Below are 23,809 nucleotides of genomic sequence, written 5' to 3'. Positions count from 1 at the left end.
AGAATTGCTGCAATTTTCATTTACCTGATTGGTTTAGAGCTCTTAGCACATTGCCTTGTTAACAATATAGTGTTAGATAAGAAGAAAAGAGCATCGATATAATTGTCTGTATACATTAGAAAAGAGGTGTTATACTGAAAAGAAGAGGGGCCAATGATAATTTGGCTATCTGCAAGTTTGGCTGTAACTTATCTTTTTCACCTTTCAGACTTAAGTGTTTATGTTAAATTAGAGAAGGATATATTAGAAGCTTGTCTCTGTTCATTTAGTAATTTTATTTGACTAAACCATGCAGAACAAGTTCCTTTAAAATAGTTTTTTAAATACTTAGGTATATTTTAAATGGAAGCATTAATTACATGCCAGTTTTTTTAACACATTCTTTTGGATTTTTTATTTATATTTTTTAATTACTTAGATGTCAGCATCCTCTTCAGCAAATGAATGCATTACAGTTAAAGGAAGAATTTATTCCATATTGAAGCAGATAGGAAGTGGAGGTTCAAGTAAGGTAAGTACTTTAAATACTTAAGTGAATTAAAGTATTTCAAATTTTCCTTTCTCCATCTTTCTACCTTTTGAGGCTCCGTGTTGACTCGTAGGGGCTCTTAGTGCCCTTTGAGTACCATTTTGCTTACAATTCCCATGTTTATATTCCCTGCATGTAACTCTGCCTTGAATTCTGAGTGTATCTATTCAACTGAGTGAGCCCTGGTGGCACTGTAGTTAAACGCTTACGTATTAACTGAAAGGTTGGTGGTTCAAACCCACCAGCTGCTCTGTGCTACTCTGCTAGGAAGTCTGCTACCTTGGTTGGGCAGTTCTGCCCTGTACTGTAGGGTCACTGTGAGTCAGAATCCACTTGACAGCTATGGTCATTTCCAACTGATAGAACTTTTGAGAGGGGGAGGGGTCCTAGAATTTTGAGGTGTAATATGCCCTAAATCTAATTCTAGTGAATCATATGACAGTCATTCTTAACATTTTTGTGTTTGTTTTTCTTTAGCTCATTTCTGTAGTCAAGGCATCCAACAGTGTTATGAACATACATGGAGTTTAAAATTACCTTTCGTATGTAAGGGAGTTTCAAAAAGTGGGAAGATTCCATTATCCTTTAAGTCCCATTCTTTGTGAGCTTTTTGATGCAAAGCTTTTGAGGTTCCCATCTTTTGAGCTATGTAGCGCCCGTAGCCGTAGGCTATTGGAAGTGAACTCTTGCTCATGTTCTGATGGATTCTTTTCATTGCATGCTGCGAATAGGTTGAGAAACTTTCATTTGCTCACATTATTTCCTTTGAATTTTCGCGACCTAATAAAGTAGAAGTTTTATGATGTTACATAAGTAAAAATATATTCTAAACTCTTTTCTTTGTCCTATTATGTAGGTATTCCAAGTGTTGAATGAAAAGAAACAGATACATGCTATAAAATATGTGAACTTAGAAGATGCAGATAACCAAACTATTGATAGTTACCGGAATGAAATAGCTTATTTGAATAAATTACAGCAACACAGTGATAAGATCATCCGACTTTATGATTAGTAAGAATTATTCAAAATCTTTCAGAGAAAACTCAATTTGGGGTGGGAGGAGCTTTATAATTCTTCAGGAAAGCGATAAAAATGAATATAACCCAACAATTTATTGTCTTGTTGCTTTTATTTCTTTGCTTTGACTGCAGTGAAATCACAGACGAGTATATCTACATGGTAATGGAGTGTGGAAATATCGATCTTAATAGTTGGCTTAAGAAGAAAAAATCTATTAATCCATGGGAGCGCAAGAGCTACTGGAAAAATATGTTGGAGGCAGTCCATACAATTCACCAACATGGTATTTTAAAATCTTTAAGATATAAAGTTAAAATACTTGTTTTGTATTAAAATGCTGTCTTTTTTGGTATAATTTAATTTGTGTCATTCAAGTGGTGTCATAGAAAAATACAATAATTTGTAGCTAATTGGCTACTGAAACTAAGTAAGTAATGGGATCTTCATTTAAAGGTGATGGAATAACTCAGTCCTTTGTTTGGTAAACTTTTTATTATAAACTAGGTTGATAATAAATAAAACTAGGTTCAAAACATCATATATAGGTTGTTTCAACTCATCCATTACAGCCCCTTCAATGTACCCCCTCCTGTTCCCCTTTCTTCCTCTTTTCTGTTTCTATGCCTCCACCTTTCCAAACCCTATGAACTTTGTGCAATTAGGAAATACGGGCCATAAAATCAAGTCCCACATCCATTCTGGAAAATGTATCTCTCTTGATATTAACATAGTCATTATCTGCAAATAACTCATTTATAACAGATCTCAGATTTGGGAAATGCAGCCATCCTGAAGTTTGAGATGTGTATCTTGCTTGTCCTAATAATTTGTATTGTATGCCATGTTTGGGAGTGTGGTTTTCATCTTTTTTACTTTTAGCCCTGTCTTCTTGGCTTGTTTGTTTTTGCCTTGGTTCTTTTGGGGGCTTCTCCACTTTTGTCACACTTTTCCTCTTGTTGTCCATTTATCGTCAACCTTGATCTTTATAGTTTATCTTCCTAATGTCTACCATGGTGGAAGTTAGAAGGGTGAACTTATGATCCTGTCACTTAGGTCATGTGATCTTCAGCAAATGACTTAAACCCTATTGCCTTAGTTCTTTTGTTTGTTTGTTTTGTTTTTAATCATTTTTGGGGGGGCTCGTACAACTCTTATCATACTCCACACATACAGCCATTGTGTCGAGCACATTTGTACACCTGTTGCCATCATTCGCAAAAAATTTGCTCTCCACTTGTACCCTTGATATCAGCTCATTTTTCCCCCTCCCTCTCCGCTCCCTCCTCCTTCATGAACCCTTGAAAATTTATAAATTATTATTATTTTGTCATTGCCTTAGTTTTTAAACATGAAAGTGGGACTAATAGTACTTATCTCCTAGATAATAGTAATACCAAAATGTTACAGAGTAAATGATCCATTACCAGCTACATACTTAGAATAGTGCCTGGCACATAGCAGGTAATCTATGAGTGTTTGTAGAACATATGTATTTTATGTTATTTTAATTTCATCGACCAACTAAAGGTACCAACTCAATCTATAGATTTGAAGTATCTTTTAGAATGTTTTGCAGTGTCTAATTTAATAATGGCTCTTATTTTGAAGGCATTGTTCACAGTGATTTGAAACCTGCTAACTTTCTGATAGTTGATGGAATGCTAAAGCTAATTGATTTTGGAATTGCAAATCAAATGCAACCAGATACAACAAGTATTGTTAAAGATTCTCAGGTAAGATTTAATGAATATCACTAGTTACCACACAGTTCAATACTTGTCCTCAGTGAAGTATATTCTTATTATTTGAAGCCGCAATCAAGAAATCAAATGATGTATGGATTCTTATAAGAGCTGTAAGAGCCCCCAATAAAATGATTTTATTTAAACAAAAAAAAATCAAATGATGTACTACATCGGGCACATCTGCTACACAAGACTTCATTAAAGTATTGAAGAACAAAGGGGTCAGTTTGTGAACCAAGAAGCACCTTACCCAAGCCCTGGAGTATTTTCAATTAAAGCTCCTCAGAAGACTTCATCTCACATGCCTTGGACATATAACCAGGAGATACTAGTCCCTGGCAAAGGACATCATGCGTGGTCAGGAGGAAGGGCAGTGAAAGGGAAGGGAATGGCAGTGAATAAAATTAAGTCCATCAACGAGATGGATTGGCACGGCGGCTACAACAGTGGACTCAGACGAAATGATGAGGGCGGCATAGAACTGGGCATTGTTCCATTGTGTTGTGTATAGTGTCACTATGAGCCAGCTCAACTGCCTGACAACGAGTATTCAGTTTTACCTGTCAGTCCTGAAGGCCTTTTTATCGGAAACGCAATGCTCTAACTGTGACAGTGGCTGAGGCCGTGGTTGTTAGGTACTGTCACGTCAGTGTGGGCCCATATTGCCTTTATTGCACAGCTGAATGAGACTGCCCAGTCCTACGCCATCCCCAAAATTATTCCTATTCTTGAGCCTATTGTTGGAGCCACTGTGTCAGTTCATCTCCTTGAGGACCTTCCTCTCTTTCACTGCTGCTCTACTTTACCAAGTATGATGTCCTCCACAGCCTTCTCTCTCCTTAAAACATGTCCAAAGTACGTGAGAGCAAGTCTCACCATCCTGTCCTTTAAAGATCACTCTGGCCTTACTTCTTCCAAGACAGATTTGTTTGTCCTTTGAACAGCCCATGGTACTTTCAGTATTCTTCCCCAGCTCAGGTAAAGATTACTAGTTTCTCATTGTCCACAAGATAATGTATATTTTTTCCCCAGAGAAGCAAAATTTTCCTATATCTTAAATTTAAAATAAATTTCTTAAGTGGACTCTTACACTAGAAATGTCTTAATAAATATTTGGAACAGCATTTTTGTAAGTTTTGTGAATTTGTTCCCATAAGAGCTAAAGTATAAGTAAAAAAGAATCCTTGAAACCAAGGTAATATGACCATGCATATGCATTTTTGATATGAATCTGCCTTAATCCTAGTTGTGAGCCACATTTGAAATACTAGGTTTTACTGCATTCTTCCTTTTTTTAGAAAGCAGCATGTCCTTCAAACAATTTCATTTAACACACAAAAATGTGGCTGAACATTAGCTGTAAAACAACTTGAAGATATATTTGTTTCAAAGGAGAACCATTTGTTTTAGAAATCAACTAGTACATTATAGGGACATAATCATTTCTGAGAAACTCTTGCTTGGTTTAGATTTACGTTCCATGTCAGTGTGGACGAGTCCTGGGGATAATTTGGAAATAAGCCAGATTGATTTTGTTTATATATTGTTTACCTAGTCTTATTTTTAAAAATTCTGCGTCTATGTTGACCTAGACTGACCTGGTTGACCTAGACAGAAACGACTGCTTTGGCTCCTCAGTTTATGACCATTAATACAACTTTTGACAGGTTATACACCGGGCATTATTACTTGACCAATTTAACAATATGAGTTGAAGTAGCGGTGGGTTTGGCTTTTTCGGTATAACAATATATAAACTCAGCACCCTAAAAGCATCAATTTTCTTACCAATTTAATGCACTGACATTGTGAAGAAATTTGACATTTCCAACATTAACATTGTTGGAAATTTAAAATTTTATTCAGGTAAATATAAAATCTGTAATTATGAAAGTTTCCAAAAACCAGAGGTTTTCTGTTTTTAGAAAGTCTGAAACATAATGAAATATTTTTATTTGTTTTTGTTCTCTGTGACTTGTTAAACAGGTCGGCACAGTTAATTATATGCCTCCAGAAGCAATCAAAGATATGTCTTCCTCAAGAGAGAATGGAAAATTAAAGTCGAAGGTACTGTAAAGATTGCGTACGTTCCGCTGATGTGTGTGGTCATACGGATGGACTGTTCTCCGAATCCATCCGCCTGGTAGCAGCTCGTGTTACTTCTGGAGGTCATTGCAGACACTCTCCCTTCTGTACCGACTTGACACCTCACACGCGTTACCACACAATATGTCCTCATAAGAACTGCTGTGATGATCATCTTAAAGTCTTAAAATATATATAGAATTTGTGAATTCTGTTTTCAGATAAAATTGATGTGATTTTTTTCCAAAACATGACCTTCCACTTGGCAACTTTCCCACTTATTTTAGCCCCCACTTCAGTGAGCTTTGTCAGCAGTGCCCTTTATCAAAGACCTATTTTGAGTTTCATAATAACCTTTTATTCCCATGTGTTTCTTGGTGTGCTACTATAAAGGAAGTGGATGTAATTACACATTACTGTCCAGGGACCAGCATTCAAGCCATAGCTCTGTCTCTGTTAACAACTATCTTTGGGCAGGTGACTTAATTTGCCTTATTTCTTCATCTGTGAACTGGTCTTGTAACAGTACATACTTCAAAAGAAATAAAGGGTCTCATGAGAAAGAATATAAAGCTCTTCATACATTGTCCAACTCAATATAATTATTTGATAAATGTCCTTTTATTTCTAAATCGTATTTTCTTTCTTTTTTTTCCCTAGCTAAATTGTAATTTCCGTCCTAGAAAAGTTGTGGCATTTAAATGTCTTTTCAAATAACTGACATCAAATTTTGACAAATATTCTCTTTTACTGTCCTTTTAATATTTGGTAGCTTTCTTCTAATGTCCCCCCCCCTCCCTTTTTATTCCGAGGTTGGCCATGAGGGCAGTGTTAATATTAACCAAGAGTTTGTTGTTTGATTTACCAGTCTTGGGTTTTTTAAATCATTTTATTGGGGGCTTATACACCTCTTATCACAATCCATACATACATCCATTGTATCAAGCACATTGTACATTTGTTGCCATCATCTCAAAATATTCTTCTTGAGGCCTTGTTATCATGTCATTTCCTCCTCCTCCCTCCCCCACTCTCCCTCCCTCATGAACCCATGATAATTTATAAATTAGTATTTTTTAATGTCTTGCACTGTCCAATGTCTCCCTTCACCCACTTTTCTGTTGTCCGTCCCCCAGGGAGGGGTTATATGTAGATCATTGTGGTCGGTTCCCTCTTTCTCTTCCCACCTTACCCTTATCCTCCTGGTATCGTGAATCTCCTTGTTGGTCCTAATGGGTTTATCTCCTGATTCCCAGTGTACATCCTCTGGTCTAGCTGAATTTGTAAGGTAGAATTGGGATCCTGATAGTGAGGGGAGAAGAAAGCATTAAAGAACTAGAGGAAAGTTGTATGTTTCATCGGTGCTACACTGCACCCCGACTAGCTCATCTCCCCCTCGCGACCCTCTGTAAGGGGGTATCCAGTTGCCTACAGATGGGCTTTGGGTCCCTACTCTGTACTCCCCCTCATTCACAATGATATGATTTTTTGCTCTTTGATACCTGATCCTATCAGCACCTCATGATCACACAGGCTGGTATGCTTCTTCCATATGGGCTTTGTTGCTTCTCAGCTAGATGGCTGCTTGTTTACCTTCAAGCTTTTAAGACCCCAGATGCTATATCTTTTGATAGCCAGGCACCATCAGCTTTCTTCACCACTTTTGCTTATGCACCTGCTTTGTCTTCAGCGATTGTGTGGGGAAGGTGAGCATCATGGAATACCAGTTTAATAGAACAAAGTATTCTTGCATTGAGGGAGTACTTGAGGCCCCAGTGTCCATCTGCTACCTTAATACTAAATCTGTAAATATATGCACATAGGTCTATTTCCCCATCGTCATATATAAAATTATCTACATATATACATGCCTGTCTTTAGACCTCTATAAATTCCCTTTGCCTCCTAGTTCTTTCCTCTACTTCCTTTTACTTTCCTCTTGTCCCACTGCCATGTTCAGCCTTCATTTGGGTTTCAGCATTTCACTGAATATGTTCATAACTATCATTTTCTTGATTGATTCTACCTTTTATTATTATAAAACAGTTAAGTAGCTTTTATCTCTCCTGTTTATTTCTTCTCCTCCACCCTCAACGTTCTATTTTTTTATTTTTTAAATTTATCTTGGGGGGAAAAAAAGAAGATTCATCTTTTATGAGAGAATATTTGGAACCCTGGTGGCTTAGCAGTTACACATTGGGCTGCTAACAGCGAGTCAGCAGTTTGAAACCACCAACCACTTCTACCGAAAAAGACAAGGCTTTCTACTCCTGTAAAGAGTTGCAATCTCTGAGACTCACAGCGACAGTTGTACCCTGTCCTATAGGGTTGTTATGCGTCAGAGTCCACTCTGTACCAGAAGAGACAGGATATTACAATATTTTGGTGTGTTTTAATGTGTTTAAGAGACAACTGTCACAAGAAGATTTTAACCATTCTCTTATTATACCTTCAGTTGTATGTGGCTGTGTTTTTTCTTTTTAAAGTCAAGGGGATAATTATGTTTTCATACTGATTTGATAATTTCTGTTAATATTTTGGTACAAAAATCATGTAATAAGGTTATATTTTTAAGTACATAGTATAGCCAGAAATCATTCCTTATCCTTAAACCATATTTCATGATTTTACCATTTAATAACCCATAGCAACCAACTTTTAATAATTCTGTTTTAGAGAGAATTAAACAGAAAAGACAGGATCATCAGCTAGTGATAAGACCAGGATTCAAAGCCAGGGCAACTGTGGTTTTAAGTTCTCTTTGGTTTATGGTAGCTCAACTTGAAAACTCTTTCCAAAATTGATACGTGCTTTGAATTTATATAAAATTTATCCTCTTAATTCTGGAAGAAACAAAGTTAACTTTTGCAACTTTTTTACTTTGGTATCATGAGTTTAAAGTACAAGTCATCGTGTTTAAAAGATGTTACATCACTTAAGTGTGATGGAGTGCTTCCTGTCGTTGCCCTGCAACGTGCCGGTCACTGAGGGGTCTTGATCTGAGACGCAGGGTTAGTGCCTCCCTGCTCGTGCTCTGGCTCCTCTCTAAAGGGCCTCTGGGAGCCCTGCGGGTCCCCTGAGTTAGAGTGGCCTGGAGAGGAGTGCATGTGGTTATACAGTAAATGCTTGTCTGCATGTGTACATACGAAGGAGCATCAACAAGTTCATGGGAAGATTTCGTTACCTTATTCTTCCATTTTTCCATGAACTTTCTGAGGCCCTCTCATACCTGTGCAAGTCTAAGATGTTCTTCTTATATTGTGTTTTGTATTAAAATAGCAATAACTTTCCTCTTCCCTTTTCTTTTTTTTAACCTAGATAAGTCCCAAAAGTGATGTTTGGTCTCTAGGGTGCATTCTCTATTATATGACTTATGGGAAAACACCATTCCAGCACATAATTAATCAGATTTCTAAATTACATGCCATAATTGACCCTAATCATGAAATTGCATTTCCTGATATTCCAGAGAAAGATCTTCAAAATGTGTTAAAGGTAATGCTCTAATATATAGATACACTATTTAGTATATATTTATATATTTAATATAACTAATAGATTAAAAGAGATGATAAAATGGTTGAAATCTAATAACTTACTTAGAAGTATAACTAGTCTGATGAAAGGACTGTTTACTTGATTAGCTTGTTAAAGTATCCTTAACACCTCTGAGTCCATGGGGATTTTGCAAGAGTGATTTAGCAGAAATAACTTTATCATTGTCATATAAATAAAATATCCAGAAAGCAACTTCTCTAATATGGTATAAGCTGGAAAAATACTGTATAACTGTCATGTAAGCAAACCTAATTTGTCTTAAAAACGGATCTTTATTTTTATAGTGTTGTTTAATAAGGGACCCGAAGCAGAGGATATCCATTCCTGAACTTTTGGTACATCCATATGTTCAAATTCAAACGCATCCAGGTACTTCTTTGTCTTAAGTACTAGACTGCTAATCTAATATAAACAGCTGTTTATAATGTCAAAAGCAGAATATAAATTGGCTAATTTTATCCAGCCTGCCTTCTCCTTTAAGAGAAATCCTGTTAGTTCATCAAGTGATGAGGTAAATAAAAGGAGCCTTGGTGGCGTAGTGGGTTATGCATTGGGCTACTAACCCCTCAGCCAGTAGTTCAAACCACCAGCGGGAAAAGGAGGAGGCTTTCAGCTTCCATAAAGATTTATAGTGTCTGAAACCACAGGGCACTTCTACTCTGTCCCACAGGGTCACTTTGGGTCAGCAGTGATTCGAAGGCAGTGAGTAAGAAAGTCAATGAAGTTGCCAGTCTTTACATGCTGGCATTTATTTTTACTTGTTCTAGTGATCAAGTATAAGAATACCAACGACTGTGTTGTTTATCAGAATGTGCAATTATGCATTTACATGTAACCTTAGAATTTTCTTATTGGTACCAGTGTGCTATTTGTTAACATTTATTTTCTAGGTAACCAGGTGGTTAAGGGAACTACTGAAGAAATGAAATATGTGTTAGAACAACTTGTTGGTCTGAATTCTCCGAATTCCATTTTGAAAACGGCTAGAGTAAGTGTGCTTATTCTATGCTTCATTAATTCTGTTTCATATCATTTACTGAATTGGCTGCTCTTAAAGAAATTAGCAATCCAAAGAAAAGTTGCTTCATTTAAGATTCTGTGAATTATGTTTCTACATTTAATACACAACATGCTTTTTAGCAAAGAGATTTACTTGACTCATAATCTTATTGTGTAACCAGCACAGTCCCAACTGAATTGTAACAAAGTATATTTGAAAATTGTTATCTATTCTTAACTGGAATAAATTCTATAAAGAAATGTCTTTCAGAACTACTCGTAGTACATCTTTTGGATTCATTCCTTCTGTTCAGTTTTTTCCTTAAGAAATTGTGATGTTTGTTGTGTGTAATGACTTCTGTGGCGGCAGGCATATAGCAAGTCATATATTTCAAAAGAAGCCTTTCAGCTTATTTATATCTAGACCAGATTTTTAGAACTTGTTATCAAATATCTTTTCAAGAACCCTAATATAAATTAGGTAGCTCAAACTAAAAAATTCTTAGCTCTCTAGGTAAGGGTAAATCCAGTCAAGGTATCAGAACTTGAACAAGTTTCTGAACTTGGACACACTTTTCGGCCTTTTCAAGCTACTGAGTATCTCTGGGACCTCTTTCCTGACATAGTAAAATCCAAAGAAGAGACCTAGGTCTCCTTTTAAGTCGATGAAATCCTATATAAAATTCATTATTATATTTGCTTTAATATAAGAAGGAAAAAATTCCTTAAGTTTTCTCAAGTGCTAAGAGATAAGTCAATGGTTTTAGGAATTAAAATTGTGTATTTATTTCATGAATTTTCTCTATTTTGAACATATTCGTGTTTTAAATACCAGTGTATTTTTTAAATCCTTTATAAATAAAATTCAGGTGGATTAGCTACCTTTGTGGGCAAAAATGTTTGTCTTCTTTATAAATTAGTTGTGGGCTGGGACTTAGATGTTTTCCCATTGCAATGATAATAAAGTACTTAATTTATACTTACATAACAATCTATATTGTATTTATATTTAAATTTTCATTAGTTTAAATATTATCTGAAAGTTTGTATGAAGTTTCTTAGTATGCTGTACACTATAGGAATTTAGATACAGTAAACTTTATTTAATAAAAGGTAAAGGGACTCCAGCCACCTTTAATGTTACATACGTATTTGCTAATCGCCATGTAAAATGTCTCCTAAAAAGGCCTAGGTGTTTTAAATAATCTTACCCCTCAGTTCCAATTATAGCAATGAGAGACATAGAAATGTTTTATGCTTCAAATAGTATAGTTATAGCCTTTACTAATTTGATAACAATGAATTTTTTAAATTACAGAAAAGAATTGTGTGTTTTCATTTCAGACTTTATATGAACAATACAGTAGTGGTGAAAGTCATGACTCTTCATCATCAAATCCTTTTGAAAAAAAGTGATGTGCAGCTACTCAGACTGTCAGATGACACCTAGAAATATATTGGACTCTTGGTTTTCTTTGGAAATCTACTTTGAAGACTACTTTTTGCTAAAATATCACCAGCAGAGAAATTAAGTAGATTGTCTTCAAAAGAACACTGTAAAAATACAACCATTGATGCCACTGTACATACTGTATTATAAAATTGTTCTTTTGTTTCTTGCTTTCCTGTAAATCTGGTCTATTTGATGACATTTTACATTTGCAATAGAGGACAGGCAAAAGAAATTTTTCAGAATATGTAAATAAAGCTTTGTAGCATAAAATACCACTGAAAGTTCCCATTGATAAGATCATTTGTAAAGGCAGATTATTATTATTGCCGTTGGAGTAAAATTCTTAATAAATATTGGTTAGCGAGAAGGAACAATAATTGACCTTTGTTACCAACCATAGAAAAAATTACAGTGGGTTTAGTTCTAAAATAGATTTCTCATTTGTTTTATGGTAGTATTAAAATCCTAGTTTTAGGACTGCATGTGGCTCGTTCAATTTACCCTTTGACGTGATTGATTGTTTTTGTATTTAAAGTATCATGCAGGATTTTGTGGTAGAAGTATAGTATATAGGGTATACTCTCTTTGGATAATTTGCTTGATAATGGTAAATTGCAAATGTGACTTTAGAAGTTTGTTACAAAATTTCATGTCTTAGCTCAAGGTAACAAAAACCATATGGTCTGTTTCCCCTAAATTTTAGCCTCATTTCTTGTTTTCAGGGCTACTGGTATTGAGTTAGTGTTGAACACTATAGTACATAACTCACCTGTTCAAGTTAAAGCTGTAGTTGTGTCCTGCTAATGGAGAAGACATGGCACAAAGCCACACTGGAAGTTAAACTTTATTTTTTAATCGTTTTATTAGGGGCTCGTACAACTCTTATCACAAGCCATCCATCCATGTCAAGCACTTTTGTACATTTTTGCCATCGTCCTCAAAACATTTCTTTCTGCTTGAGCCCTTGGTATCAGCTCTTCATAGGTGAAGGGAGACATCAGATAGTGTAAAACATGAAAGAATAATAATTTATAAATTATCAAGAGTTCGTGGGGGAAGGAGGGTAAGTTAAACTTTCATCCCACATTTGCTCTTGGAAAATGCTTTATTTTCATTTTGAAAATTATCATGAAATGTATATAGCCCCCCCCTTTTTTTTGTTTGATGCTTGTCATGTTAGTAGCTTAAAACTTATGAGAAGAAAACATTCAAAAGATATGGAAGGGTTTTAAAAATATATGTGAGGGTTGCTTTTTGTTTGTTTTTTTAATGGGAAAATTACATTATCTTTTAATTCTGTGATTCCACAAACTTTTTGAATTCTCTGTATTTGTCACTTCAAAGTAATACTTGTGGCCTAGGGTAAATAATTCTATCTGTAAATCTCGCTCTGGAAATTATTTTGTATAAAATTAAGCAATTGATTTCACACATTTCCTGGAACATCTTACCCAGATTAAACCAGCGATTTCTGAGTATTCTTGGATAGGATTTTTCCTCTGGGGAAAAAAAATGCGTGTTTGAATATTAAAAAGTAGTTAAATAGTATGGTTAGGTGGAGGGAACATTGGAAAGGACTCAACTTCAACCTTAGACTTTTCTCTGACAAACTTGTCTAATTTTGCAAGCTACTGAGTATGCGACCTCTTTTCCTGCCGTGGTAAAATTGAAGGAAGAGACCTAGGTCTCCTCTCAGTCTTATGAAATCCGATGTAAAATAAAATTTTAGATGTGGTATAGTTACTAACAGAAACAACCAACTAGCGCACTGCCATCAAGCAGATTCCCACTCATCGTAACCCTATATAGCTACCCTATGAAAACGCCCAAACTTACTCCCATCCAGTCACAGCACCCTTGTGAATAGAACTGCCCCAGTGTGTTTCTGAGACGAACTCATTACAGAAGTAGAAAGCCTGGTCTTTCTCCCGCAGAGCAGCTGGCGATTTCAAACTACTGACCTTGTCAGCAGCCCAACATGTCACCACTACATCACGGCTCTTGAGTATGGGGGCCAGAATGAAATGCCCCTGTGGGTTTCTGAAGCGGTGAAGTCGTAGGACAGAAAGCCCCATTTTCCTCCCACAGCCTCCCGGCCCATTCATCATCCACTAGGCCACCAAGGCTGGGATCCCCTGGAAGAAATCCTAGGAGAGTATAGAAAGAGGTCTACTTAGCTCTCAAATGGAGGTAAATCCTATGCCCAGTGTAGTTCCCACCGTTTGTAAGTTGACTGCTGTTTTCCATCTCCAAACAAAACACTACAAATGCTTGAGTACTCTCACATTTGACTTCCAGTTCAGTTCACTAGTTGAATGCAGCTGTGGTCAAAGTGATAGGGTGTGTGAAACTAAGAATGAACTGCTCTGCGCTGTTTTAGTACATCTAGATTTTTAAAAAAATCTTCAGTGGGGTGATCTTAAAGGTGAAAGATCTTAACATTGACCGTCCGCCAGAAATTTGGTCAAGTGCTTGAATACTATAAAGAATAAATTCAGTCTTATTTTCCAGAAGCTTTCTGCTTAAAGGGAGAGAACTTGCCATCATTACTCATTCCCGTGGGATCTCATGACTTAAAGACCCTGTCCTAAAGCATATACTTCCCCTATTTGGAGTTAGTTCCCCTCCATCTCCAGAAACAATTGGTTACTTACATCTTCACTTGGATGGCTGATAAACCAAGAAAAAAACAGTTGCTCTTGATTCTGATTCATGGTGACACCGTGTGTTTCAGAGAATTGCTATGCTCCCTTGAGTTTTCCAGATGGCTGTGTCTTTTGGAAGTACATCACCAGACCTTCCTTCCATGGCACCTCTGATTGCATTCAAATTACCAACCTTTTGTTTATAACAGGTGCAAACTTGCTGCATCACCCAAGGGCTTGAGTATCTATCTGATCAACATCTTAAACTTAACATTTGCAAAATAAGACTGACTCCTGTCAAAACCCTTCATAATCTTCATTATGTAACCTTTCATAATCTTCCCATTACGGCTGATGGCACTTTCATCATGTAGGTTGTTATTAGGTGCCATGAAATCAACTTGGCAACCCTGCATACAAAAGAAGCAAACTGTCCAGTCTGCCATTCTTAGCATTGTAACCTAGGAGCTCACTGTCGCAGCCACTGTGTCAGTGTTGTCAAAGACACTCGTTCCTCTCTCGCTGCCCCTATTTACCCAGCATGATCTCCAGAGTATGTGCGATAAAGTCTTGCCATTCTGCGGTGTCTTAAGGAGCATTTTAGCTGTGTCATCCAAGACAGATGTGTTTGCTCTTTCACTATATCAGTTACATAACTCAAATGCATCAATTCTTAAGTCTTCCTTATTCATCTTCAACTTTTTCATACTTATGAAGCTGTTAAAAATATGGTTTGTGTCAGGTGTCCCTTAGTCCTCAAAGTAACATCTTTGCTCTTTAACATTTTAAAGAGGTCTTGTACAGCAGATTTATCCATTGTGTCGTAAGATCTCTTGACTGCTGCAATCATTGATCTTCATCCACAAGCGATTCAAGTCCTCACTTTTCAGCAAGCAAGGTTGTGTCACCTGCATATCACAGCTTGTTAGTAAGTTTTCCTCCAATCCTGATGCCACTCTTTTTTTTTTTTTAGTTTGGGGGGTGTTTTAAATGATTTTGACTCAAGATCTAGAATCTCAGCTTCTGGAATAACCACTTGTTTTTCACTGTCTTGTGCCTCTCCTCAAATTTAACCTTGGCCTCCCAATCGGCCTTGCATTTAAGAGCAGGGTCTCTGAAGACATCCTTGTTGAGGTGATTATACTTAGACATCTTCACAAAAGACTTGATCTTTGACCTCTTGGCAATTGTCTTCTTGCCCATGGCAGCTGTCACTTTGCAGGGATAGCAGTCGATTCCAGCCACCAGGGTGTGGCTGTAGGGGTGGGCTGAGGTGCCGTCTGTGTTCTTCATGATGATGGCTTTGTGTCCCGAATAGTGTCCTGCCAGGACCAGCACCACCTTCTCGGGTTTCATGAACTTGCCCGTTTCGACAACAGGTTCTCAGGCCGACAACAGAAAGGAAGAAACCCACTTTTCATTTAATCCAGCTTCTCTGATTAAATATTTGCTCGACATACAGATTGAATTAGTATGGAGAGAATGCAACCTTGATGCACACTTTCCTGATTTTAAACCTTGATGCAGTAGAACGCACAATGTTCTGTATGCACCACTGCCTCTTGATCCATGTACAGGTTCAACGTGAGCACAATATACTGTTCTAGGATTCCCATTCTTACGGTCTCTTAGTCCATCGTATGTGGTGGTTCGCACAATCAAATGTATTAGTCTAGTCAATAAAGCATGCTGGTATTCTCTGCTCTCAGCCAAGATTCATCTGGCAGCAACAAAGCTATTCCTTGTCCCACGTCCTCTTCTGAATCTGGCCTCAACGTCTAGCAGCTCCCTGTCCATGCACTGCTGCAACCCTTTTGGGAGATCTTTAGCCATATTTTAGTTGCACGTGATCTTAATTACATTGTTGAATAATTTGAGCATTTTTGTTGGGTCACCTTTGTTTATTATGGGCACAGATGGGGATCGCCTGCATTCGGTTGGTCAGGTAGCTGTCTTCCCAGTTTCCCCACTTAACGAGTGCTGCCAGCAATTCCGGGAGCTTTGGTTGTGACTAACGTTTTCGGTGCCGCTTGAACTTCCTTCGGTGCCATTGGTTTTTGCTCATATCCTACCTCTGAATATGGTTGAGTGTGCAATACTTTTTGGTACAGTGGCTGTATTCTTTCAATGCACCATTCAATAGTTTGCCCATGGAGTCTTTCAATATTGCAATCCAAGGTTTGAATTTTTCTTCTTGAGTTCTTTCAGTTTAACCTACTGTGTGCTTCCTTTGCCCATTACATTATAATATTTCTCTTCTCGAGTTGACCTTTGAAAAATTCTGGTCAGCTCTTTTACATCCTCATTTCTTCCATGTGCCTTAGCTACTGTACAATTAAGAAGTTTCCGTCTTCTGGCACCCACGCTGATCTCTCTTTCCTCTCCTTTTAATGACCTTTTTGTTTTCGTTATGTATGATGTTCTTGATGTCATTCTACCGCTAATCTGGTCTTCTATCATTAGCTCATTGCATCAAATTTCTTCTTGAGATGTTCACAAAATTCAGCTGAGACAGATTTAAGGTTGTATTTTGGCTCTCACGGACTTGGTTTAATTTTCTTCAGCTTCAACCTTAACCTACATTTGAGCAATTGATGATCTTTTCCACCGTCAGCTCGAGGCCTGGTTTTAACTGCTAATATTAAGCTTCTTCAGCTCTTCCCATAGAGTTAGTCAATTTGATTTCTGTGTATTCCAGCTGGAGAAGTACCGGTGCAGAGTCACCTTTTGTATTCTTAAAAGTATTAGCGATGAAGAAGCCATTGGTCTTTCAAAGTTCTATCATGTGACCTCCAGCTTCCATTCTATTGCTGTGGTTAGTCACATAATTTCATGTCAACTTGATAAATGAGTGTAGGGGTGGCATCTAGCCTGTCAATCAGGTTACGACCTGATGGTGCCTCCTTGTGGGTGTGGCCTTCTCATGAGGATGCTGAGAACGTCCTCCCTTTCTCCCTGGAGGTGGGACATACTCTACTTTCACCTTCCTGTTGACAAGCCTCATGGGACCGCCTTGAGGGGACACACTGAGGGCTAGAGGAGCCATGGGAAGAACCACCCCAGCTCTGAGGTGCTTCCACTGCCACTGGATCCACAAGACTTTACACCCACTGGCCTGTGATCTTCCTGCATTCAGCATCATTGCATGTGCCGTGTGAGTCTGAAGAGGAATTTATAGACTAGTATCAGACATATGGGCTAATATTAGACCTATCGACTGGATCTGGACTGAGCTGGGATGTTTTCAAAATATGCAACAATTGCTCTTTATTATTGAAGCTCTCTTTTTTTTCTGAAAGCTCTCTTTTTTATTAAACAGCAAAGTAGAATTGTAGCACAGTTTTTAATGCTTGTAAATTAGGTCACAAAAGGGAAGCATAATGTCTGCAGTGTGATCAAGTATTCATACAAATAAAGTCATTTAACAAATCCATCAGTGCAATCAGAAGATTATTCCATGATTAAAAGTAGCCCCAAGTCTAAACCATAAACTGTTAGCGGAGCTCTCTTTCTACTGTAATAAACATTTTAACATTATTTGTGATGCCATTTTTAAGTGGAAACCACAAATGAATTTTTAAAAATTGTTCAGTAAAATGATGCCCAAGATTTTGGAAATCAAATAACTGGACTTAGAATTCGGGGAGAAGTGGCGAGAGAGAATACTGCGGAAGGTTATCAATTAGTACACAGGAGAACTCTCCCCTTTTTTTCATGAGTCTGATACTAACACACTTGGAAGAGTTTGTGCAAAAGATAATCTTAGAGGTGCTATTAATCACGGGTTCCCAGACATATTTGGTTCACCACCCGCTTTTCAGAAAAGAAACGACTCAACGTTCCCCTGACAATTAAAAACATTCGTATTACAGCCAGAATAAAATGTAGGTATCTGCTTTTGCAGCCCCTGAATCACTCCATCACCCCCAGGCAGTAGGATGGTTGGCCCACTTTGAAAAACACTGCTTGCTATAAATAAGCCTTAGAAGGCCAAACACTATGTAACTGCTTTCTTCTAGATGTGATTTACATTGCTGGTCTGATGTCAACCCACTTTCGCATCATTTGCAAACCCAAAGGCATAAACTGTGGAGGTGACAACACAAATTGGGATGAAGATCTCTGGAGTTGGCTACTATTGCTTCCTCAGTCTTTTTCTGCTCTGTTTTCCCCAAGGTTTTCTATTTTAAGCGTACACAATATTTTCCCTCCGGTACCACGTCAGTCATCTTGTGCAGAGGGAAGTGTTGACCAACACATCTTCCCATTTTGAAAATGCATAGTGTCAAGGAATAATCTTTATTTTCATTCAATTTATTAAAAAGAAAAGCAACCATCCTATCTTATTACTAAATATAACAAATACACAAGCCCCAACTGAGAAGGTTATTTTGAGTGAGTTATAATGAGGTCGGGTTGCTCTCATAAGTGATTAACTAGTGAAACTGCGCTTGTTTTCCTTGGGGGCAGGGAGATAGGAATGGAGCGGCCAGTGGGTAAGAGGCACATGATGGTGGACAGGGGACATACAAAGCCGTGCATTCAGTACAGGATTTTGGTCACTTCTCCACAACATGGTAGTTATGGTTTTGTTTCATCTTGATACTACACCTATAAGACAGTGCTAACCCTAAAAATGCAAATTTGATAAAGCATTCGTTTTCAAGGTTTCATAAATATAAGCAATTCTAATTATAAAGTCTCTGCAACACATTTACACTTTTCAATTGACTAACTTGCAAACTCAGAGAAGTCCCTTGTTCTGCTCTCAGGTCTCTTAACTTTGCCTAGCTCTGCCCTATCTTCATAACTACTCAAGGAAGCCACCAACAAAGGTGCGGCGCCGTTTGGAATCTCTCCAGGTGAAAGGCACACAGAGCCGGGGAACAGAAAGCACCCAGCAGCAATGCCACCCAGCAGAGGCTCCAGAGCCCTGACTTTCTTTTGCTTTGGGTGTCAGTTGTTTGAAAAACACTGCAAGCTGACATGAGGTTTTCTATATATTGTGCAAGAACTTGGTTTTCCGATTTTAGCTTTAGGTTTTCTTCCTTAACTGCATCTCCTCTTGCAGAGAGATCTTCCAGTGTATGCTAGAATTCGAACACTTGATTAATCAGCCGGGTGTTTTCTTTCAGTTCCACCTGGTTCTCGGCATCAACTGCGTCCATGTCGGCATTCATCATTTTGGGAAACAAGCTTTTGGACCTTGGCTACAGAGTCCTTGATGACTGGTCTGCTGTTTGAGGTGCCGGGACAAGCAGGGGTGGGAGGGCGCCTCGGGCCAGGACGCTTGGACTTACTGACCGAAGTTCTCTCTTACACACGAGTGTCTCTGGATTTGTTTCTCTAGTCAACCCAGATTAACACAATCTCAAAGGACGTATGTTCCAACTTGAGTTCCTTCTTTGTTTGCAGCTTTTACATTCCATTACTGAATATTTTCAAGGCATCTTGACAGCATGTTTTCAATTGAAGGTGGTAGTATTCTGCTACTGCTTCACTAGCTTTTGTGACTGATTACAGCTGTCTGCATTCAAGGAACTCTGATCAATACAACAATTATGCAATTTCACGTACCAATCACATTGTATTACAAGATAGATCCTGAAATGTCTTTTTTTATGATGAATGAAACACTATTTCTGGATTGTTTCATACTGAGCATAGTAAACCTTATAATTTTCTGTTTCAAAATGATCAATAATTCAGCTTCTTTCAGCCCACTAATGCCTAGAATTTTGTATTTATGTGTTTTATTTTTGACACCTTCTAATACCCTAGACTCATACTTTGTATGTTCCAAGGTCGGAGTATTAATTGACGCTTGCAGCTGTTACTTCTCATGTTGAGTCGAGCTCCATCAGCAAATGAAGACCTCAAAGGCTGAGCTCCCACAGGACTTCCTTCCTCCGTGTCTTAAAGGCTTCTTTTCCAAAGAGCAGCTATCTAAGTGAGGCAGCAAAAAAATCCACATGGACGAAGCACGCCAGCTTGAGTAATTCAAGGACTGTAAAAAGAGAATAGTGTCATAGTTAAATATTGAACATCTGATTTGCAGAAGACTATGGAACGCAATGGAAACCCAAAATCCATTTGCAGCATTCACACATGATTAAGGCTCTGGTGAACCTCCTCTGTTCATAATTGACCAATGTGAACAACCCTGTTAGCAGACAGAGAGCATTGTAAAGTTCATTATGGCTTAGTGAGGTCAAAATGTAATATCATCATTTGAATTCCTTTTATATCGTTTTAAAGCTGTTTCAGTTAAAAAAAAAAAAAGGTGGGGTGGGAACTATGAGGATTCAGCCCCTGGTGAATCCCTTCTGACCCTGCCCGGACCAAGGAAGTGACGAGCCTTGCTATTGTGCAGAATGCACTGGAAAGTGGATTATTGCAAATGCAGTAGGTTAATATGCAGCACCCTATCATTTGATCTCCTTGAAGATCCATTTACATGTGCTCTTTCATATTTTATGCTTTCTTTTCTATTGAGGTTTTTACTTGTTTTACTTTGTTATCATTGTCAGGGTGCTTATGTTCGTTTGTTTGCTTTAATGTTTTTCTCTAGATGAAATCCAAGATAGGCAAATCTATAGAGACTGTAACTGGATTAATGATTCCCTGGGGGTATGGAAGAAGAGGTTGGGGAAAAATGGGGACCTAATAACAATGAGTACAAGAATGAAGGAAATGTTCTAAAACTGATCTTGATGGTGATTGTACAACTCTTCCTGATGAGACTAAACTAATGAAATGTTTGACAAGTGAATTATATGCCAAAAACTGTTGGAGGGATTATCCCTTTAATATCCCCCAAAACAGCAGCCATAATTTTCTGAGTTGGTCTCTCAGCCTTGAATTTAACTGGCCCTTCAGATTTCCTTGAAAGTCACTGTTTTGATTGGACTTAAAAAAAAAAAACATTTTATTGGGGGTTCGTACAATGCTTATCACAATCCTTACATACATCCATTGTGTCAAGCACATTTGTTGCTATCATCATTCTCAAAACATTTGCTTTCTACTTGAGCCCTTGGTATCAACTCCTCAATTTTACCCCTCCCTCCCTGCTCTCCCCTCCATTATGAACCCTTGATAATTTATAGATTATTATTTTGTCATATCTTATGCTGTCTGACGTCTCCCTTCACCCACTTTTCTGTTGTCCATCCCCCAGGCAAGAGGTTATATGTAGATCCTTGTAATTGGTTCCCCCTTTCTACCCTACCTTCCCTCCACCCTCCCAGTATCTCCACTCATACCACTGGTCCTGAAGGAATCATCTGTCCTGGATTCCCTGCGTTTCCCGTTCTTATCTGTACCAGTGTATGTCCTCTGGTCTAGCCGGATTTGTAAGGTAGGATTGGGATCTTGATAGTGTATGGTGGGGAGAGGGGCAGAATCATTTAAGAACTAAAGGAAAGTTGTGTGTTTCATTGATGCTACATTGCACACTGACTGGCTTGTCCCCTCCCTGCCACCCATCTGCAAAGGGATGTCCAGTTGCCTACGGATGAGCCTTGAGTCCCCAATCTGCACTCCCCCTTATTCACAATGATGTCCCTGGGTCTGTTAACACCACTTCCTTTCCCCCACCTCCCCCTCTCTCATGTCCCCCCAAAACCACAGGTCCTGTTGTTTTCTCCTCCAGATAGTTTATCCAGGTATGATCCCTTCTTGAGTCTCTTTGTTTTGGGGGGTTAAGACCACACTGCTTCCCCACCTTTGACCCCAGAGATGTCCTCTGTCGTTGTCTGCTCCAGTAAGGGGACAGCATGGCATGTGCTGTTGTCGGCTGCCCCATCCCCTCTGTGTCCCATTAGCTGCCCGCAGGGATGTCATCCTCTGAATCTGCTATGCTGTGGTGGGGTCCATTCCAGCTACCTTTCTCTTCCTCCCTGGTGGCCTTCCTCTGTGTGGGTGTGGCATGCTGGTTAGTTGGACATTTCTAAGGTACCCTAATACAAGTGTTAGGGCGCCCTAGTGGTCTAGTGGGTAGGTGTTGGGCTTTTAACCACAGAGTTGGCCGTTCAAAACCACTACTTGCTCCTTGTGAGAAAGATGAGGCTTTCTAAAGACTTAGAGTCTTTATACCTACAGGGGCAGTTCTACCCTGACCCATACATAGGGTCACTATGAGTTAGAATTGATTCAATGGCAGTAGGGGTTTTTTGTTTTGTTTAATATAAGTGTTAGAGAACTTCTCTGAAGCCACCCACTGATTGCAGAAACAAGTCTAAATATGTTTTATTTGGAATAAACCTGGACATATGTGAACTGAAACCCTAATAGCAATCCTTTTGTTTGTTTGCTCCCTTCTATTTTTTGAGCTCTTACTAAATGTCTGGCATCATGCTAAGCATCTTTAAAGCTTAATCTTCTGTACAAGCCTGCAAAGTTTCATCATACCCATTTTGTAGATAACCAAGACTTGAATGAGAAATCACTATGAACAAAATTACTCAGTGGTACTACCAGGATTCAACTTCAAATCTAAATAAATTGTCCATGATACCTTCCTTAATTATACAAACAGTGGGAATAAATGAATTTTCAGCTTAGATTGAGAACTCATAATTCAATGAATGAAAAATTAAAATTCACTATTATCAAGTCCATTCTAGCTAATAGAATAGACAGTCATCCATACCATGTACATGCCAATCACTATAATAGTTGTCTTTACATCAATATTTCTGTTCACTTCAGTTACTATTTTAGGATCACATCTTACGCTTGAATATTTGCCATCAAGTTAGATTTTTTTTTAAGTTTAAAAGAAAGAAAAAAAATCATCCAACAGTTGAGTCAAGCGACCGAGGATAGACTCAGCTCTAATAAGCAGCAATGTGTTCTTGGGGAAGTTTTTCATCTTCCTGTGCCCTGTTTCAAAGTGATACAGATTGGCCTGGGTGATGTAATCCTAAGAGCATGGCTGTCCTCTCAGGGATCTGTGCAGTGGATAATCCAGGGAGGAAAAAACTCACTGACTTTAGGTGGATCATGAGTATCAAAACAACTTAGGTCACAGAATGAGACACAGAAGGAAGGATTTTCCTCTCATCAATTTCCTGGATTCCTGTTAACCGTCACCAACTCCACCTCACTACTTGGAGATGACAGTGGCATGCCCCTCCCAGTGTGTGTCACTTGAAATTCTTGAGCTGTTCCCTGTCCCTTCCCCCACTATTTCTCTGCCTGTTACCTGTCCTCGTTCATGCCAAGCATCCTTTACAGACTTGAACTTCTAGCACACACACACACGCACACAATCAATCAATCAGTCAAATTCTGACTTATTAGCTCAACACAGCGCAACTTAGCTCACAGCCATGGAGTTGATGCTGACTCAGACACCCCATAGGACAGGGTAGAACTGCACCTGTGGGTTTACGACTGTAACTCTTTACAGGAGTAGAAAGTTTTATCCTTCCCCTCTAGAGCAATCTGCGGATTCCAAAATGCTTGTGGTTAGGAGTCCACTGGATTCTTCAGGCTGTAAACCTTTTAGGAACAAATAGCATTCATTTTCTCCCACAGAGTAGCTGGTGTGTTTGACCATCTTGTGGTTCACAGACCAACTGCTTACTAGGATTCCTTAGGCTTCCAGCAAAACTCAAACCAAATTCATTGGCATCCAATCAATTCTGACTCATAGCAACCCTGTAGTACAAGGTCAATCTGCCCCTACATGTTTCTGAAACTGTAAATCTTTCCAGGAATAGGAATAGAAAACTTCATATTTCTCTTGCTGAGTAGCTAATGGTTT

General features: G+C 38.3%; 2 protein-coding genes and 1 pseudogene across 6 annotated transcripts in view; 1 reads left to right on the top strand and 2 right to left on the bottom strand.

Moving 5' to 3' along the window:
- TTK (TTK protein kinase) overlaps nucleotides 1–13,130 on the top strand; it is a 50,077-nt gene extending 36,947 nt beyond the window's left edge. For 2 of the 5 annotated variants that reach the window (XM_075554847.1, XM_075554849.1), the window contains exons 14-22: nucleotides 419–511; nucleotides 1,386–1,543; nucleotides 1,684–1,835; nucleotides 3,161–3,285; nucleotides 5,284–5,364; nucleotides 8,701–8,877; nucleotides 9,225–9,309; nucleotides 9,831–9,928; nucleotides 11,284–13,130. In XM_075554847.1, coding sequence (XP_075410962.1) covers nucleotides 419–511; nucleotides 1,386–1,543; nucleotides 1,684–1,835; nucleotides 3,161–3,285; nucleotides 5,284–5,364; nucleotides 8,701–8,877; nucleotides 9,225–9,309; nucleotides 9,831–9,928; nucleotides 11,284–11,355 — 1,041 coding nt within the window. In that variant the 3' untranslated portion in view covers nucleotides 11,356–13,130. The remainder of the gene's footprint in view (nucleotides 1–418; nucleotides 512–1,385; nucleotides 1,544–1,683; nucleotides 1,836–3,160; nucleotides 3,286–5,283; nucleotides 5,365–8,700; nucleotides 8,878–9,224; nucleotides 9,310–9,830; nucleotides 9,929–11,283) is intronic. The other 3 variants (XM_075554848.1, XM_075554845.1, XM_075554846.1) reach the window with 2 other exon arrangements.
- A 1,915-nt stretch (nucleotides 13,131–15,045) lies between these two features.
- On the bottom strand, nucleotides 15,046–15,396 carry LOC142452855 (large ribosomal subunit protein eL27-like). The gene has a single exon (XM_075554037.1). The coding sequence runs from the start codon at nucleotides 15,391–15,393 to the stop codon at nucleotides 15,046–15,048; it is 348 nt and encodes a 115-aa protein (XP_075410152.1). The 5' UTR covers nucleotides 15,394–15,396.
- Nucleotides 15,397–18,851: 3,455 nt separating this feature from the next.
- LOC142452428 (short coiled-coil protein B pseudogene) lies at nucleotides 18,852–19,259 on the bottom strand (annotated as a pseudogene).
- Between the last annotated feature and the right edge of the window lie 4,550 nt (nucleotides 19,260–23,809).

This window comes from Tenrec ecaudatus, chromosome 7 (genome assembly GCF_050624435.1).
Source record: "Tenrec ecaudatus isolate mTenEca1 chromosome 7, mTenEca1.hap1, whole genome shotgun sequence".
Taxonomy (NCBI): Eukaryota; Metazoa; Chordata; class Mammalia; order Afrosoricida; family Tenrecidae; genus Tenrec; species Tenrec ecaudatus.
Note: the sequence above shows the minus strand (reverse complement) of the source record. Positions and strands in the feature narration are given on the sequence as shown.